The sequence below is a fragment of the Triturus cristatus genome, chromosome 5_2 (genome assembly GCF_964204655.1).
Source record: "Triturus cristatus chromosome 5_2, aTriCri1.1, whole genome shotgun sequence".
Lineage (NCBI taxonomy): Eukaryota > Metazoa > Chordata > Amphibia > Caudata > Salamandridae > Triturus > Triturus cristatus.
In genome coordinates, this window is record NC_140588.1 from 907,143,858 (window position 1) to 907,163,596 (window position 19,739).

General features: G+C 48.3%; 1 protein-coding gene across 1 annotated transcript in view; it reads right to left on the reverse strand.

Annotated features, from left to right (window-relative positions):
- The window catches only part of NKAP (NFKB activating protein), a 155,080-nt gene that overhangs the window by 106,741 nt on the left and 28,600 nt on the right, over positions 1-19,739 (reverse strand). The window contains exon 2 of the mRNA XM_085608081.1: positions 7,920-8,000. Coding sequence (XP_085464207.1) covers positions 7,920-8,000 — 81 coding nt within the window. The remainder of the gene's footprint in view (positions 1-7,919; positions 8,001-19,739) is intronic.

Sequence of the window (19,739 nt, forward strand, 5' to 3'; positions counted from 1 at the left end):
ACTGAACCATCATCCAGCACTCTATTTTACCAACCAGGGTGCCCTTTGTTGGATTGAGTGCTCCTTCCCTTTTGTGTGTTGGGTTTATGGGTTAGGTGTTTTAGAACAAGGAAGTAAACTGGTGAATTATGGTTGGGATCTCCTTGCAATGTATGGGGAAAAAGGAGAAAGGCAGGTAAAAATACATTTTCTGCCACAGATCAGGTCGTTGATTCATCGATTAGGTTTCCTGTTTGTGAAAGGGGGAGTACACCTTCCCAAGAAGTTCTAAAAGCTAAAAACAGTACTAATCCACCAACATAGGATAACATGGCCTCTATAAATTAGTGTGCACCTAGCATGTGAAAACTGTTTGGCATTGTAGCTCGGCTTCAAGAGGTGCTAGGGCTGCATGGCTTTAAGGTCATGCCGTTGTTTATTTTCCACAATTCTCTAGTGGAAATAAAACGCATGACCATTATTGTGATTACAGTTTTTGGTTCTCAGAATCCAAACCATTAGAACTTCCTGAAGTAAAGTCTTGACCCAAACTAAGAGAGAAGCAAATGACAGAAACCACTTTCAACCAAAAAAGAAAATAACTATTCAACATCACTCTGGTCCTCTGAGAACTCTATTGGTGGTACAAAATTCTCTGTACTCCTACCCACGCTGGAAGGGGAATGAACAGAAAGCATCTTAAGTCTTTGATCCTGAACTACAATCCCAAATTAGTTTTGATACATCAATACACATCTACTCGTCAAGAACAGATTGAACTGAAAAATCCCATGATAGCAGTTCAGGTCTAGAACGCTTTCTACACAAATTTTTGGAGACAACCTTATCTGGTGACATTCAATAAACCTCTGTAAACATGTCTTTCCTAATCATCCATTAAAAGTTCATACTAACCATCCTGTCCTGCCCCCACTAGGATTTGAACGCGTTGCTATGGGGTCACAAATCTGAACTTCATTATTCCACTGAGACACCAGGCCCATGCATTGGTGAGGGTGCATAGTTCGATGAATTAATGCAGAGGTATGTTGATGGATGGATGCATGGGTTGATAAATAATATGCAGGATAGATAGAACGATATACTGTCTACACATTAATTTAAAGAGCATAGAGGATTAGACAAATGCTAGAACAAATTAGCTTAAAAGAAGGAAGTCGTATAAAAATGACATAAGAATTAAACTAATCAAATATATGAATCAAAAGTTCTAGTAAAACCACAAAACTGCTATATTAAAAGCAAATATTGTACTCATATGTAAAGAAGACCATGACCTAGACACACCTTGAAGCAGACTCATGGACTGGATAAAAGTTGGGAGTTTATCCAACTCAAAGATGTTTTGTTAAGATATACTGGTTTTATCGTGGCAAGACTAGTTAGTGTAACAGAGAATGGCGATAATGGCCCTGCCGTAGGGTCAAACTTCATGCCGAAAAGTTCTCAATACGGAAAATACTAGGAAACCCCAGATGGTCTGTCTGTTTTAAGATAATAATGTCCCTTGCTCTTGTGGCCCACAATTATTTTTGTAAGCATGAACTTCACAAACAATTCTGTAACTTCACTTTCTCAATGTCAAAAGTCTTTAACGCTCAGTAAAGGTTCATGTGGAACTAGTCTAAGGGTTCAAGCTCTACTTCAGCACAATAAGAGATAAATGTGAAGCAAACTTTATCCTACTGTCCATTTAACCACGAAAACACAAAAAGCGGTCCGACTCTTGCTCCTCAACTCCTTCCTAAACCACTCCCAAACCACCCCTCCTGTTAGCCCCCTTTTAAGTAGCAAAGAACATTTCTACCTACAAGTTCCATCTGTGCTAGCCTGTGTTCTGCCTATTGTTGACAAGGTCTAGCCCAGAAGAAAGGTTTACTGAAGGGGTAATTATAGTGTCCTATTAGCCCAGGTACACGCCAATAATCAAGCCACTCAGACAGTAATTTTACACAGCTTTATTCCGCTGTGTTGAAGTCAGAACTCAACATTCTAAGCCTGCATTCAACTCATCTCTCCAACGCTCACGTCACAGGCCTATGGTGTACAGTGGGAACCAAAGTGTTCCAGCATTCTTTTACTTACAAGACACTAGCACCCGCTTTGTTAAATAAAAAGTTACAACTTTCTCAAAATAATTAAATACACAGCTAAATACACAGATAGTCATAGATATACAGGCAATTACAATTCTTCAATTAAGCGTCGTGGCTCCTGAATCACAGGTCCTGATCGGATCACTGGAAACCGGGAACTGGCAGTTGAAGCGTCAGTGATCTGCACAGGTAAGGTGGAATCAGCAGACACAGTCATCAAATGTCTGCCGGGACCCAATCTCTACATTGGCATCGATGTTTGATGAGCGATAGGCCACATATCGAAAAAGAGAGGAACCTCTTGTTAGGGACTTCCCAGGATGGTGGGCAGTCCCCAAATGTCCTTTGGTGTTAGTGATGGTAAAGGGTTCAGCCTCAAAAAGAGAATTAAAAAAAAAATATTCTGTGTAGTCGGACAAGCACTATCTCCTCTTGTAAAGGTGACATCTTTTTCATGACATTGTCAGTCACCATGGATTTTCAGCTTCTGTTTGCGACCAAAGTTCGTGGCATGAATGTCTTCCTTATTCTTGGATCTTAGTTAGGTCCATTTGGACATCTTGGTCGTCATGGCTCTTCCAAACATGAGAGTTTTAGGGCTTTCCAATGTCGTTGGAATGAGGGGTTGAATGGTAAGCTCGAAGAGTAGTGTTCAAACAGCTAGGAGTTTGAGCTTCTCTTATGCAGCAAGCTGAACAGCTTTCATTAGAGTACTCATGAACCGTTCTACTGGACCATTGGTCTGCGGCCAAAGAGGAGCGCTTTTTTCAAACTTTATATTGAGGTGATTTAGAAGGTCTTTGAATTCTCGGCTATTAAAAGGTTAGCCGTTGTCAGATTAAGATTGCAGGTCCACCCCATGTCGCAAAGATGCCATCTAATTTTTGAATAACCTTTCCATGTGTAGTGGATGAAAGGTCTTCTATCACCGGAAAATAGGAGTATTCATCAGCAACAACTAAAAGAGGATGTCCATTCTCAAGAGGACCAAAGAAATCAATACCAATATTTTTGGCTTTGGGATGGTCAAATATCGTCCACGGTGCTTGATGATAGGTCACTACTGCGAAAGGCTATCTGTACAAGAATACATGGACACAAGCCCAGACCACTGACAAACTTTCTTTCTCAAGTTGCAAGTAAGCATGTTCTGTTTGTGACAGGCTTTTACTGGAGTATGCAACAATATGTCTCCAGGCTTTTGGCAGTCTGTTGTGCTGAGCTAGGATTGCAGCTAACCCAACATGCGTACCGTCAACTACAACCTCTGTATGTAGTTTGGCATCAAAGTAGGCCATTTCAGTGGCACTCTCAATGGCTTGCTTGATTTTTTTGGAAGGTCTTCTCACATTCACGTGACCAATAAAAAGAAATATTATTTTTCGTTAGATTGTGTATCGGTGCACTGACCTTAGCAAAGTCTTGTAGGTATCTAGAACATTAACAGGCCATTCCAAGAAATGATCGTAACATAGAAATGTTCTGTGGAGGATTTTGCAGTATACAATGCTTGTACTTTAGCTGGATCAGATTTCATTGCACTATCAGAAAAGGCATGGCCAAAGAATTTCAAGCTTTTCTTGTGGCATTCACATTTTTCAGTATTCAGAGTTAAGCCTGCATCATTCAGCAAGCGTCATACTTGCATGAGAGCTTCATCATGCTCTTTCAGGGTAGCTACAAAAGCCAATATGTCATCAGTACAGTTAAATACATTTACTACAGGCTGTATGATACATCGAATGACGGCTTGGAAAAGTTCTGCGGCAGATGATATACCATTACTTAATCGCTTGTAGCAAAACAAGCCAATAGGAGTATAAAAGGTTGAAATGTACCTGGATTTTTCTTCAAATTCCGATTGGCGATATCCTTTATTTATGTTGAGTTGAGAGAAGAACTTTGCCCCATTGAATTGAGTTATCAGATCAGCAATGTGTGGACTGGGATGTGTCTCGCGCTCATTTGCCTAGTTAGCCTGGTGCATGTCAACACATATGCATACAGCTCCTTCACCGTCTCTTTTAGGCACTATTATAATGGGAGAAACCTGTGTCGGGCCACTGGAGCGTTCAATGAGGTCATGTTTAAACAACAAATTAGAGGGCGTGGCAACATGGCTGACAGGACGTGAGCTCCCACCCTGCCAGGGGACCTTCTCCCCTATATCCCGCAAAATGCTGCCCAAAGTGGCATAATTTGTACAGGCCACACCTGTCGCCCAAGCTGTTCCCGGACCCAGTTCCTGGATAATTACGGCAAATCCAGGATTTCTCTGACTGCGGCCTAGTTGGACTTGTGATCTCCCAGAGGTGCGGAGCGGAGGGTGCCTGCCTGGGTCTGGAGACAGGGCTCTAGGAGGGTCCGGACACTGGCCGGACCCGTGTGGCTGGAGGAGACCGTTCCGGAGATGCCTGAACCCGGGTAGCAGTGAGATCTGACCGGCTGAGTGGCGCAGCCCAAAGGATCGCTGCGTCCGACCTGTTGACAACCGAAGCCGGGCCCTCGCTGCGGAGGCGGAGGGGAATTAAATTGCGTGACGGAATGCCCGAGCGGCACTGAGACCGGAGGTAAAGTGAAGGCGGCTGTCCCACGGGACCAACACTTGGACTGGCGGCCTTGATGACATGGGGTGGTGCTTGCAGGGAACCGGGTCCTTCTTTGAAGGTCCCCCTGGCAGTGACAGCACCCTTGGACCGGTGAATGTGCCTGTCCCGAGGGCGGTGCCCGAGTGCCTCACAGTCCCCTAGACTTCAGAGGGGGTCTACGAGAGCCTGGAGGCAAACGTCAGACCTTGGGGAAACGTAAAGCGGAAATTAGTTGGCCTCTTCGACGGGCCACGGCGTCCACCGCCTCAGACCTACTTTTCCAGTGATCCCAGGATCTTTCCTCCATACTGTGGGGCCGTGAATTTGATGGGCGCTGTGATCGTCCCTCTGACAACTCTCCCCGTGGAGGGTAGTGAAACTGGTCTGCGGGCTTTTTTTTGGTGCTGGCTGTGTGATATTACTGATGCAGGTGGTTGATGTCCTGTGCATTGCAACTTGGGCACCTGCATTGTTTGGGATCCCCAGGTCCTCTCGATCCTTCGGGGGACCCGTGGTGCATCTTGGGGGCTGCAATATCCACCCAACCTCTTTCAGGGTCATGATTACTTGGGTCCTGTGGTCTAGTGGAGCAACGGAAAGAACTGTGGCACTCCATTGGCTGATAGGAGACACAGATGATATGGCATAGAGACTTCGCGGTGTTTGGGCTGGCGCTTCAGACCCTACTTCACAACCGGCCACCAACCCGCTGTTGCTTTCGCCCTCGCTCCTTTGGTTCAATCCATGAGGTGCAGCGGTGCTGGCTTCTGAGCGTTCTCTAGAACCAAACTTCAGCAGTGCATTTTGCGGCGTAAACAACATTGTGACGGCCATTATGGGTAAAGGCAAATCTACATGCTCACAAGCGACGAACACTATTATGTAGTATACCACCCCGCGACAGTCTACCCACAGGTTAACAAGGCAGTCTGGTGCTACATACACGGGGGAATCGGGGGAAGAGTGCCTCGGAGCCCTCAAGAGCAGACCTTCTGGCGGCTATCCATGGATCACGTACAGCACTGGAGCATCAGATAGAGGACGCGTCAATAGAGGTCATCCTGTTGAGAGCCGATTTACGAAAAGTTTCCGATAAGGTAACCAATTGATGAAACTAACAGAGATCCTGCAGGGGGAGGTGGCACCCTTAAAGCAACAGATGGCCACGACTACAACAGTTGCAGAACTGGGCATGAGAGCAAAGGACGCGGATGGTCGCTCCTGCCACATCAATATATGGTGTTGGGTTTTCCCGAGAGGGATCGTCTATTGAGCATTTTTTGAAGGACTGGAATAGATCATACCTGAAGCCAAATGTCTGACATTTGCCATTGAGCATGCCCACAGAGCCGTGGTGCCGCCTTGGCCATGCCCCTCCCCCCACCCACTCGATTTGAGAAATGAAACATAGCTATCTTTTCGGATTACACAAACCTGGTTCAGGAACAACAAGTCTTTTCTTAGCTGCCAAAAAGAAACTGAAAGCAATGGACTCGAGATAGAAATTATTTGTATGCAGCTAAGTTGAAAGTCCAACCTACACAATGATAAAGCCCACTTTTTGACAGACCCAATGGTGTTTGGGAATGGCTTTAAAATAGGGATGCTGCTACTACTTCAACTGGAGGTACTGTCACCGGAACTGGGGAACATGCCCCCGTGTCACCCTGGCAAAGACTGGCACTGGCAGCGAAAATTCAAACCGGTCTCCCTTGGGGTCCAACAGGATACAGATATGCTTTACACCAATGACAATGCAGTTAATGACCTGAGGCAAGTCAGCGGTCATGCGTAGCCTATATGTGGCTAGATTTGTATTATATATGGAGCAAAAGTTCAGTCTATTAAAGATTCAAAAGAGTTTTCTGTACAGCAGACATGCTGAACTTGCGTATTTGAAGGTGCTCTCATACATGATAAAGAAGAAAATGGTGTCTCAGTGAATTAAAATACTTGCCCAGCATCACATAATTTGAAACTAGTTTATAGGTCAAGAGCAGTATAATTAAGGCAAGTAGTTTATTTAAGTCGTTAGACCTGCAGATCTAGTAACATTTTTGGGAGCCATTACAGAACAAAAAAGTCAAAGGCTATGACAGGACTCGGATTTTTCACCTGCCTAAATCCTGTGGACTCCAAAAGCCTTGCCTACTCAATCACATTTTCTACGAACTATTTAAGATGTACCCCACCTACACCCTACCATTTTGGGCAAAGTTACTTCTATGTGGGTCAGTTTGCTGTAGACCAGCCTGGACAGGCTCTCTGATCCCAGTGTTCAATGAACTGTATAAGAGATGAATGTTAGTGGGCACTAGCACTATCTGTCTACCTTGCGAGCTGTGCACTACTCCTCCTCAATCAACGATTATCGAAAAAGGAAGTGAACAGTTCATCACTAAACTGTGAACAACAATTCCTTATGGAGGAGGGCATGGATGAGGACCATGATGCAGTTTGGGTCAATCCCTGTAATATGCACACTTGGTTCACTTTGGCATGCCATGATCGCCTGCCACATCGAATGCAGGCTTGTACTCCTTAGTTTTAAAAAAAACACTCCCATCACCAACATGCAACAAATTCTTAAAACTAAATGATGATCTTAGGCAGGAGGTCTCAGCCTTAGGAAACTGTTTTAAAGCAAAATATAAATTAATGAGTCATAAGTTGGTAAAAGGAATATCCCAAGAAACTGCAACCATGACAATATACTCGGAGAGGCAACACAAATCTTCCTAAAGAAATTACAGGGTTGAAGTGACAGAATGAAAAACAAAAATCTAGCCAGACAAGCAAAACAGTACTACTGATACTCTGTCCAAATGCATCAATTCAATACTTCACGACAGGAAACAAAAATCTCAGAATGAGATTAGCATTTCAAAGCCTACACCATCATATAGCGGTAGTGGGATCAATATGAATAACTCAAATGGCGTAATCTTGCAATCCAAATGCATAACCATGACTCCTTAATCAGTAATAGAATTTTTTTCTTTCACCTTACATTGTAGGAGAAGAGGGGGAAGGAAGAAACCCCGTACCATGCCCCTTTTTTATTGTTCACTCATGTTCTCCTTTCTGTTTGGTTCCAACATTATTTATAACCGTTTTAGCCCTCATCTCTACATAGATGTTGGTTGTTAAAAACAAAAGTTGTTTTGGGTCTTAAAAACCAGAAAAGGTTAATTAGGGCAAGGTGAGATTTCTTTAACAAATATTGAGGTCTTACTCAGGGTCAGGAACCTTTGGTGAAAGTCCCCAGACTTCAGGAGCTCCAAGTTCACCGATCCGCTCTCTTTCATGTAATCTCCTGTAACAAATGCACAACACAAAAGTAAGAAGTAATGCATATTATGAAATAATCTATGAACCAATGCAGTCTATTTTCACATACTCTCCATTTGTCAAGGAAAATGCATACATAGATTTAAAAATGTTCAGTACTTAGTATACAGTCACGTTTGTCCACCTGGATTAGGAAAATATCCAAGCAAGAAGGGCAATGCAACTTTAGCATCAATGGTAAGTCATCATGAATGTATTTCGGGCTACAAACTAGAGTGATGGAAACAGTCCTACAACTGGGCGTCTTAAAGAGCAATTAAAAAAACCTAATTTGTCTCAGTGGTGCTGGTGTTCAATCTTCCATCTATTTTTTTTTTTTTTTTTTTTAACAACAAATTTTATTGTCAGTTGCATAATAAACGCAGGGCTCTGCACCCCAGAGACCGCTGCAGCATCAAGTTGTACAGTGGCATGACCGCAAATGACAAGTTTTAAATATAAGAGAAAAACCAACACAATCTTGGACGTAAAGTGCCATTCCGGATGCCCATTTCAAACACCCCAACTCCACCCCCGCCCCCCCGAGTTGCTCAATTCCCACTGAAGACTGCCCACCCGCCAAAAACCGAGGACCACGAAGGAAAGAAAGAAACAGACATACTACCCACTCCGAGGAAAGACCAGACCATTCTAGCACACACACCCCCCAGGCACCCCCCCCTCCCCCCAGGCATCGGACGAGGGCACCCAATCTCTACCCTCATTCCACTGGGACATCGTCTGTTGCATTCGGAGGCTCCAGCCACAGGCCTCTATAGTCCGCCCACCGCTTCCATATTTTATAATGCTTACGCGGACAGCCCCGAGCCACAAAGATGGGCTGCTCCAGCCCCATGCAGAAGTCCAGGCTGTTTTTCCAGGGAGCCCGCGTGTCCTTCCACAGTTTGGCAATACCACGTTTCGCCAAAGTGAGGCCCAGCTGCAGAAGATGCCGTTTATATATATTGCCCCGATACCATCCATTACATGTAGCAGAGCTAGCTGTGCCGTGCGTGGGAGCATCCACCACAGGACCTCAAACAGACAAGAAAAGACTCCCCTCCAGAAACGATCCAGTGACAAGCATTGCCAGACCGTATGTAGGAATGTGCCCTCCGCCCCACCACACCGGAGACATTCCGGGGAGGCAACCAGGCCCGCTCGATACAGCCGAACCCGAGCATAATAAACCCGGTGAAGGTACTTGAATTGGATAAGACTGAGGCGCATCGCTATGGCAGCTCCCCGAGGGGAGGCCAAGGCCTCCCTCCAATCTTCTTCCTCCAGCGTGCCTATGTCCTCCTCCCACACCTTCCACAGCTAATCCAATGAAGGCACACTGTGGATGACCAGGGACTGGTATATCCGCGATATTTTTTTGGTGGCATGGTCACCCATGAAAACCTTCGCCTCCAACGGGCTAAACTCGGGGATGGAAGCAAGGCCCTTCAGACTGGAGGAAAGCGCATGTCGGAGCTGGAGATACCGGTAAAACTGTGTCCGAGGCATACAAAATTCTTCCTGCAGATCCCGGAACGATTTAACGGACCCATTCCGCACTACATCGCCCAGGGTGGAGATGCCGATAGCATCCCCATCCACTAAAACCTTGCAGGGCCGCCAGGTCGGGCAGGCGTCCGTTGTGCCACAGAGGAGTTTCCCCCGTTAGTGTATTCCACCACCCCATTCTTCTTAAAGATTGCTGCCAGACCTTGAAGATTACCCCCGTCACCGGCGGCAGCGCACCCCGCAGTTTCGCCGAATAGAGGATTGTGTGTAGAGTGTACCGCCTCATGAGGTGCTGCTCCAACGCATAAGCCGGGTCCCCCCTGTCCCAATACCACCACTCATTGAGTACTAACAGATGTGAGGCCTGGTAGTATGAAAGGATACCGGAGGTCGCCAGACCTCCACAATAGGTGGAGAGAAAGCATGTGCACAACGCCATGCGCAACGCCCCCTGCCCCCACAGGAACCGGCTCAGCCCCGAATTCACCAGCCTGAGCCAGCGAGGCACGATCGGGTATGGGTGATTCTGTAATTGATAGAGCAAGCGGGGGAGCGCAACAATCTTAAAGATCGCCGATCTACCGTAAATAGTCAGTGGCATACGGGACCAAGTCGTAAGATCTGCACGTACGCGCTCCCACACCGATGCCAAGTTCCGCTCCCAGGATAGCGTCGGTACCTCCGACAGGAAGACTCCCAGATATTTTAGTCCTCCCTCCGCCACCTGTAGCGCCGACGCCCACGTACCCACTCTCACCCGAGGACCCAAGACCCACAGTGTGGACTTGCGGGGGTTCATATACAGCCCGGACGTTTCCCCCAAAATCTGCATTATCTCCAGTATGCGCGGCCCGACTTGTCCAATGCCGTTAAGAAGAATAGGACATCATCCACATATAATGCGATCCTGTCCGAAAGGCTCGGGGCCCACTCAAATCCCTCCAACTGTGTATCCATAAGCACCCAGGCCGCCAATGGCTCCATGGCGAGGGCGAAAAGATAGGGCGACAGGGGGCACCCCTGTCTGGTACCACGTCTAATATGAAAGCTGGACGAGACCGCTCCCGCCACGCGGAGAGAAGCCGTCAAGTCGGTATACACGAGCATCACATACGACAGGAACCGAGGACCGAGGTTAAGCCGACGAAGGAGGGCGAACAGATACACCCAGCTCAGGGAATCAAATGCCCTGTCCATGTCCGCCAGTAGGAGCTCAGCCGGCTCCCACGTCTGCCGGACTGCCGCCAGAGCCACATGTGCCCGCCATATGTTGTGCCGCGTCGCCCTCTGAGGCATGAACCCGGCCTGGTCCGGGTGAACCAATGCCGAAATGTGAGGCAGGAGGCGATTAGCCAGTGTCTTGGCCAGAACCTTGGCCTCAACGTTGAGGAGGGAGATAGGACAGTATGAAGCATGCTGTTCCGGGGGCCGACCAGGCTTATGGAACACCACCACTTCTGTGTGCTACCAGTCCGGTGGGAGCCGACCAGCCTCCCTGGCCTCTTCCACCGCCGCCCGATAATAAGATGTAAGTTGTAGATTTTATCGACGATGGAACTCACTGGGGAACCCATTGGGTCCCGGTGCCTTCCCAGAATTGAGCTCACCTAGGGCCTTACCCAGTTCCTCCTCCGAGAGGGGGAGGTCCAACTGCCGGCTTGTTTCATCAGACACCGCTCTGGGCGGGAGATCCTCAATGAACTCGTCCATCGTAGCCTCCGGCAAACACTCCCTAGAGGCGTATAGATCCGCGTAATAAGTGGCGAAGCTCTCCGCAATGGACATAGGGTCAATTATCGGCACCCCTCTCTCATCCAGCACCCCCGGGGTGACCTGGGGATGAAAAACACCCTGGCAGAGCCGATGTAGCATCTTGCTCGACTTGTCGTCCCACTGGTAGATTCTGCTACGTGTAGCCAACCATGCTTGGCGAGCCTCATCCATCAGGAGTGAGGCGTAGGACTGCCTCGCCAACAGTAGCTGTTGCACCCAAGGTCCGCCGCCCTCCTCCCGGCATCGACACTCAAGCCCTTCAATCTCCGCCTCGGCCCTAACTAACCCGTTGCAACGCTTCCTACGGGCCGCCACGCACCATGCAATGTCTAGCCCTCGTAGAGTGGGCTTCAGTGCCTCCCAAAGTGTTATGGCACTAGGGACCGACCCCGCATTGGCGACAAAGTAGTCCACAATCGCCTCCCTCATAAGCTTCTCGTATTCGGCATTCTGCAAATTCCACACTGCTAGTCGCCAACGAAAAAGTTGCAGCCCCCTACCTAACAGCAGCACCACAAATACCGGCGAGTGGTCCGACAGCCCCCTAGGAAGGATCCCAGCGGACAGTAACCGCGTTGCAATCGCCCAAGGGACGAAGACATAGTCGAGCCGAGAAAAAGACTTATGGACCGCCGAGAGGTACGTAAATTCCCTCCTATCACCATGTACGTACCGCCAGGTGTCCACCCAATCGAGGCTCCTAACCAGGGAGTGCAATTTTGTGTGCTGAGTGCCACCCTGCCCCCTCCCGCCCTGCTCCTGTCACTCCCCAAATCCATATCATTCCAATCGCCACCCACCACCGAGGCCACGTCTGGCATGCCCACCCACAGGGAGAGCAACCGCTCCACCAAGGACCACTGTAATGGGGGGGGGGGGGTATACACATCCTAGCACAATAGGGTCCTCCCCAATCTTGCCCCGAAGAAAAAGGTACCGCCCCTGCGGGTCCAGCCACTGTTGCGCATGTACGTATGGGACCCTGCGATGTATCAAGATCGCTACTCCCCTAGAGCCCTGCATGAACCCAGCATGAAAGACCTGCTGGAAACCATATCGCTGCAGGCACAGGGCCTTGGAGCCCATCAGATGAGTTTCCTGCAAAAGGAGAATATCAGCTCCGAGCCCTTTCACCTGACGCAGGACTGCCCCTCGCTTAATTTTTTCCAGGACCCCTCGCACATTCCAACTAACAATACTAAGGGCGCCCGGGGACGACCCAGTCTCTACCATCCCACTAGCCATTGGGCAACAAGCCTTGATGTAGCGCGGATATAAGGTCCTAGCCACGGCTGTGTATGACAGAGGTGCACAGTGTGAGATCGCAACTCATATCCCTAACCAAACCCCTTCCCCGTAACAAACCCCCCTCCCCATACCTCAAAAACACTGAAGTACCTGTCGCGGCGGGGTTGGCTCCATGCCCCCAACCGGCGGGCACAGGCTGCGCCCGCCAATAGATCCCCAACTTGCAGCCCATATCACCCAGGACCACCCTCCACAAACCCCGAGTTGGTGGGGATTCAGCCCTCCTAAGGGCTCTCTCTAGACCCTGAAAGCAAACAGTCACACAGTCCAATGAAGGAAGCACCCCGGCACCACCCTATTCACAAGTATCAAGGATCTAATGTCCGGAGTTGGGAGGCAGGGTCCTCCCGGGACGGGGCCCCACGGGAAACAGAGCGCCTCCGGTATTGCGATCTACTATGCCCCTTCCGACGCTGTCCACGAGGATTCTTTGGCGGCCCCTCGCTCAATGAGGAGTCTGGTTGCAGGCCAGGCGGCATGTTCACCCACACCCGTACGGTTTCGTCAGTCCACTTAAAGACCTCTTCCGGAGAGTCAAAGAAGTGGGTGCGGGATTGAAAGACCACTCGCAAGCGGGCAGGGAATAGTAAAGCATACGGGAGATTAAGGTCTCTTTGCCGCCATGAACGATTGGCGTTGCTGCTGCACAAGTCTGGTATAATCCGGGAACACCAGGATACGTTGGTTGTTGTAGAGCAAAGCTTCTTTGGCGCAGGCCTGCTTCAGCACAGTGTCTCGGTCAAGGTAATTTAGCAGTCTCGCAATCACCGTTCTTGGGCGAGCCCCCACCAGGGGCTTCTGTAGAAACGCTCTGTGGGCCCGCTCCACGACGAAGCACCTGGATAGCGCATCCGGCGGGAGCCAACTCTCCAACCACTGCGTAAGAAAGCGCTCCATATTGCCATTCTCACACCCCTCAGGGAAGCCAACAAAGCGCAGGTTGTTCCTCCGGGCCCGCCCTTCAGCATCCTCGACCCGAAGCGCCAAGCCCCTCTGGATGCTCTCCAGATCTGCCACCTTCTGCTTGAGAACGCCGACGTCATCTTCCACCCCAGAGATGCGGGTCTCCGCCTCCGTGATGCGGGACACCGAGTTCTGAAGATCTTGGCGCAGTAACAGAACGTCCGCACCCACTGCGCCAATTTTTGCGTCCATCATATCCCGGGATTGGGTGATTGCCGCCATCAGGGCCGCGTTGTCTGGTATGGCATCCTGAGACGCCCCGGCGGCTCCACCCGTCGCTCCTGGGCCCGTGTACTTGTCGATAGGCACATGCTTCGTGGAGCCACCACCACCCTTGTCCCTCGTCATGGCGGCTTTCGACGGACTCTTCACACCTTCAGACCACGATGGACAGGACGCCGACACCAGGGACTCCCCCGCGGAGGCACACCGCAGATGAATCAGTCGCCCGGCCCACGGGAAGGAAGAAGGGAAGGAATAGAGGTGGAAAAGCATCCCCGACCCGGGGCCCCCTGCTCGCCCTGCTGCTACCGCCTCACCACTGTTGAAAAATGTCCAGGAGGAGGGCCCCCGGCTCCCGAGGCCCCAGACACCGGCCTTACTCCTGGGCGCGGTGGGCAGGCCCAATCGAGTCACTCTGCTGGCCGGGGCACCCCGCCTCCCGCCAGCTCCTCAACAGCATCCGCAGTGCAGGCTCCCAGGGCCAATCTGCCCCGCGAAAGTCGCCGCCGCCACCGGGCCGTCTAAGCCAGAGGCCACTGGCTCACTGGGGCTGCCGCGCGGCTCGCGTCGCCTCTCAGGCACGCCAGAATTGACTCCCCGGCTCCACCTCCGAATGCTGGGCCGCACCTCGCGAGCGCGTCTGCATCTGCGCTCCCCTGCCCTGATCGCCGCCACTCACCGGGCAGCCCCCTCCGGTTGCTGGTGCCGTAGCACTCCCTCCAGGACCGATCGCATGTCCGAGAGAGCCAGGATAGATGGCGGATAAGTGCTGGGCTGGACAGAGCTGTCTAGCACGCGTCCGCCATGTCAGCCCGCAAAGCCACGCCCAAATCTTCCATCTATTTTAACGGCAATGAGTGCTCTGGGGTCCAAAAAAAGATTCTTGTACTTGCTTTATACATGGCGATACACAAATTACTGCTGCACAGCGCTTACCATGTTTTCAAAAATAAAGAAAGTGATTCTGTAACATCTACAGTTTCGACTTCTATCAATACAGGCCTGAAACCAGCGTCGAACTTTAACCCTCCCTATCATCTAGTACCTGAACAGGTATTAACTGTTGAGAAAGCGGTAACATATGATGTAGGCACCTTGAGGACTTCAAGAGAAATCTGATCATAATTTATCTGCAATAGAGAAGAATGCATTGTCGACTTTATCAAATGACGCCACGATAACTATAAAACCAGCAGATAAAGGGGGCGCAATTGTGATTCAAGACACCGAGGTATACCGACAAGAATGCCTTCGCCAGCTTGGCGATGAGCGTTCATATCGTCGCTTAAAGACAGATCCTACGTCTAGATTGACCAAAGAAATCACGGTTTTAATTGACAAAGCGAAGGCAAATGGGTGGATAACTACCAAAGAAGCAGAATTTTTGGTGACAAAATATCCAGTCATGCCCCAGTTTTATACTCTCCCTAAAATTCATAAAGTACAGCGACCTCCTCCAGGCCGCCCTATAATTTCAGGGATTGGTTCATTGTTGGAGCCTTTGTCTACTTTCGTTGATTTCTTTCTTAAACCAATGGTTAAAACAATGCCCACGTATCTACAAGATACAAAAGATGTTCTGAGGCTACTATCTGAAACACCGTTTAATCCAGAATTGGACTATATGATATCATTTGATATCGAATCATTATATACGTCCAGAGGGCTACTTGAATGTACGACTGATAACAGAGAAATGATGGCCCCCACATCGTTCATTCTAGAGTGTGCCCGTATAGCAATGACTGAGAACTTTTTTACATTTGAAGAAGATATCTACCTTCAAATCTCAGGTACGTCAATGGGCAGCATTTTTGCTCCGTCGCTAGCGAACCTGTACGTACACCTGTTTGAGCAAGATCATGTCCTTGCCCATACGAACCCATTTAGAGACCAGATATTACTATGGAAACGATACACAGATGATATCCTGGTTATCTTTAGAGGTACGATTCTGGATATCACAGCTTTTCATGAATGGCTCAACCAGCAGAACGCCTATCTTAGATTCACAGTAGAGTTCAGCAAGGAGAATCTGCCCTTTTTAGACATCGCCATATACCCCTGTGAAGGGTAATTGGGAAGTGATTTATACAAAAAGCCTATGGCCAGGAATTCCCTTCTATCTTTTTCTAGCCATCACCCGAAAGCTCTACGAGAAAATCTGCCAGTGGGCCAGTTTCTTCGTATACGGAGGAACTGTTCTGAACAACAAAGTTTCCAGAGACATGCAAAAAAATCTATCAAGAGATTTGAGAAATCGAGGCTACCCCCAACAGCTGGTAAGAAAGAAAGCCTGGAAAAGAGCCTCCAATAACAACCGAGAGGCTCTTTTGGAACCACCTACTCACTAACCCCCATTGGGTAGACTCACCTTTGTTCATACTTTCAGCACCTTAACCAACCAGGTGCAAAAGACTACGCAAACATTGGCGTATTTTCAACATAGGATCAGAGTCCCTTCCTCCTCCACTTTTTTCTTTCAAAAGAGGTACCAGCATACGGGACAGCCTGGTACATACCAGACCTAAGAGCGTAACAACTACACCAACTAATACCTTGTGGAACCTACCACCAGTGCAAGGTCACTTCCCCTGTGGCTCTTGCTCAGTATGCCCGCAGACTCAACACACCAAATGTGTAGACATAGGGACAATGAGACCATGGGTTTTGAATAAACACACTAACTGCAACTCAGACAAGGTCATCTTATTATCACCTGCGTTACGTAGGGAGGACTACACGAAAAATAAAGCTGCGGATCAGTGAACATAAAAGCACCATTAGGTGCAAAAAGCAGTCCACTAGACTAACGAATCACTTTCTTGATTTCAAACACAAAGCTGAAGATCTGAAATGGCTAGTGCTTGAACAACCCTACATTCCTTCTCATAGAAGTGATATCAAGCTCTTTCTTTTCAAGAAGGAACAAAGATGGGTTTATAAACTAAAAAGTGACACACAGGGATTGAATGATGAGATACCCTGGGCAGCACTCTAAGTCCCTTGTAGTATATAAACATTTTTTTGACTTATCTTAATGTCAGCACCAAAGAAAATGTATTTTGTACAGGTACACATCAGTTAGTTCATTAACAAACAACTTATAACTGACTAGGACTATCATTCTAATAAAAACTGAGGGGTCCTCTTTGTAATATTCGGGTTGTTTTAGAGCCAGGCATACAAAGCAATGACAAATGGACTAGAACTCCCAGGATGCCTCAATATGGTATGGTCCTATCAATTGCTGTGTTTGTGTGTATAGGTGTTTACAAAAGCTTATAAGTACTCGGCATTCATCGCGTACCTTAAGTCGTTTATGTAAAGGGACTTAAGTTTTGACCTGTGTGAAAAGCGGTTCCCGTTTTATTAGCGAGGTCTCTTTCTGTAACAACTACAACTCCCATGAGGCTTAGATACCGGCGCGCTATGCTGATGCGTAAGGGTGGCGCCAAGAAACCGGCTTATTTAAACCATCAACACAAACATATCGCCGCCTCCCCTTCCGGCTCGATCAGAAGACCGGGGTACCGACGGACAGGTCAATCTACCGAGTAGCTCTAAAAATAGGTATTTTGGATCGGGCGCCTTCCATCTATGGACGCGGTGCTAATTTTGCATTTGACGTCAACACCAGACGGTGTTAGAGTCAGTGAAGGTCTGGTTATTGTTTATATAACAACAAGCTCTTAATTGACAACAACTAGTAGAGCCCTTGTGAACAAGTGAATATTGAACCATGGGGATACCCCTAGAAGAGTAAACCATTGCTCGATATCATTAATACTAGCTTTTGAATTTTCGCAATTGACGGTCTGTTCCGTCTTTTTTTTTTACGCGTGGCGATTATTAACAAAAGGGGCAGTCACTTGGGGCTGCTTCATGACAACTTTCCTTTGTTTTGGAGGTAAAAAAAAAGGGTGTGTTTTTGTTCATTAGGATGCAACTTACATTCATGTGTGATTTGTTGCAACAAACTCTATACCCGTTTCTGTTTATTCAGAGTGGGGCCTCATTTCCCAGAGCGGATGCCTGGTGAGGAGGAGAGTACGCCCGTACTATGACAGGTAAGCTTATTGATGTTCTGGAGGAGTTACTTTTAATGTGTATTGCGAATTGCATTATCATACTAGAAGTTAAGAAAGTACCCTATAATAATTATCAATGAAGCAGGTGATTGTACTATGATTGGCATCTATTGTCTTTTTATTCTTTACTTTTAGGAAATGGATGGACACTCCTGAAATAACCAGTAAAGAGTGTTGAATGGTTAAGTCCACAACCAAAGTAGGTTGTATATCTTCCATTTAATGTGTTTTTTTCACGTTGATGTTTTTTTCACAATTTGGTTAATACACATTATTACATAGCAGTAGCAAATACTCCTAGGTCCTGACGAAAGCCGGATTTCCACATAATCCATAGGCTGAAACATGTAGACCACTTTTCCAACTGGACGTGAGCAGCTATTTTTTCAAAGCAGCTCTTGCACTGGTTTTATTTCATCACTTAAACAGAACCATTACAGCTTCATATCGCTTTCAGTAGATGATTTTAAGATTCACATTATTTCACTGCACTGCTTTCTCTCACCACCACTAACTATTACACCACATCTTTATTTACTACGGTAGATACTATATCTTGAACCGTGATTTTGAGTCTAGTTGCCCGTTAAGCTGTTGCCTTGTTCAATCTTGATGGCACAGCTAGGGCCACTGGATCCCAGATGATGTGGGTGGCTACCCAGGTGGCTGATGAGATTCATTTCCACTAGTAGTGGTTCTCACGTGCTTCTTGATTTTTCTCCTAATTTTTCTCCAATTTGTTTCCAAGTTAGACCATAGGTTTCTATTTTGTAGTTATAATACATTCAGAATTAGGGGGTTAGGAACCTAGTGGTCTTTAAATAATTTTCCCCTGGGCCCTCTTTGATGCATCAGGCAGAGTGCGGATATATTTAGTTATAGAGTACACTGTATTCTTGCCTGACTACTATAGCCTAGTATTTGTTAATTCTCTTTGTTTTATAGACTTAATAAAAGAGATTTAAGCAAATGTGTGATGTATGAAATCCAGCCCATTATACCAATAGTGGGAACAGGTACCCCCGGGGGGCCGTCACACACCTTGGGATCACCGGACTTGAAGCAGATCGTCCTGGAACGGGCCCCCCATGTCTTCACATCAGAGGAGGAAGAGGACAGTGAGGCGACGCAGTCCGGGGTTGACTCTGGGGACCTGCCTTCAGTCACCCAGCGAACAGCTGACAATCTGATATGAGTGGCTCAGTACGGAGGGACACACATTCGCAGCCTGGGATGCCGCCCCCCCGCCTCATGCCTCTGCTGGCCCGGCGCTCCTAGTGTTCTCCCCGTTGCCTAGGGCACTTCCCTCCCCAGAAGTGTCTACCTTCCCCAAGCGGCTAGCCATAGATACTGCGCACAGCCCACTCGTGGAGGCCACTGCAGACGCCAGCCGAACCCCCCCCTTCCTAATAGGTTCATGCTCCCATGCAACCCGGGAGTCAGTTTGGACGTATCGTACTTGGTGATATGTTCTCCGTGTTGGGGCACGTTACGTTCGCCTCGCCATAGTTTCCCTTTCCCTCCCCACGCACACCTTTTGCACTATGTCCCTACCCATGCGCTGCTGAGCTGCCACGTTGATGAGCAAGACCCATGGGGGGTGGGGCGCGGGGATAGGCGCCGGGGGGCCTCTGGGGGACCCGACTGACCAGCCCTGCGATGCGCACTAGACACATGCACTGATGGCACAAGCCGGTAAAATCACACTTCTTACACTGAATGTGCGAGGCATGCATACGGCACGCAAGCGATACTCCGTATATGCATACATCAAGCGTCACCAGACACACATTGCGATCCTGCAAGAGACACACCTTGCGGCAGGGGAGGTGACAAAACTGCCCAGACGCTGGCGGGGG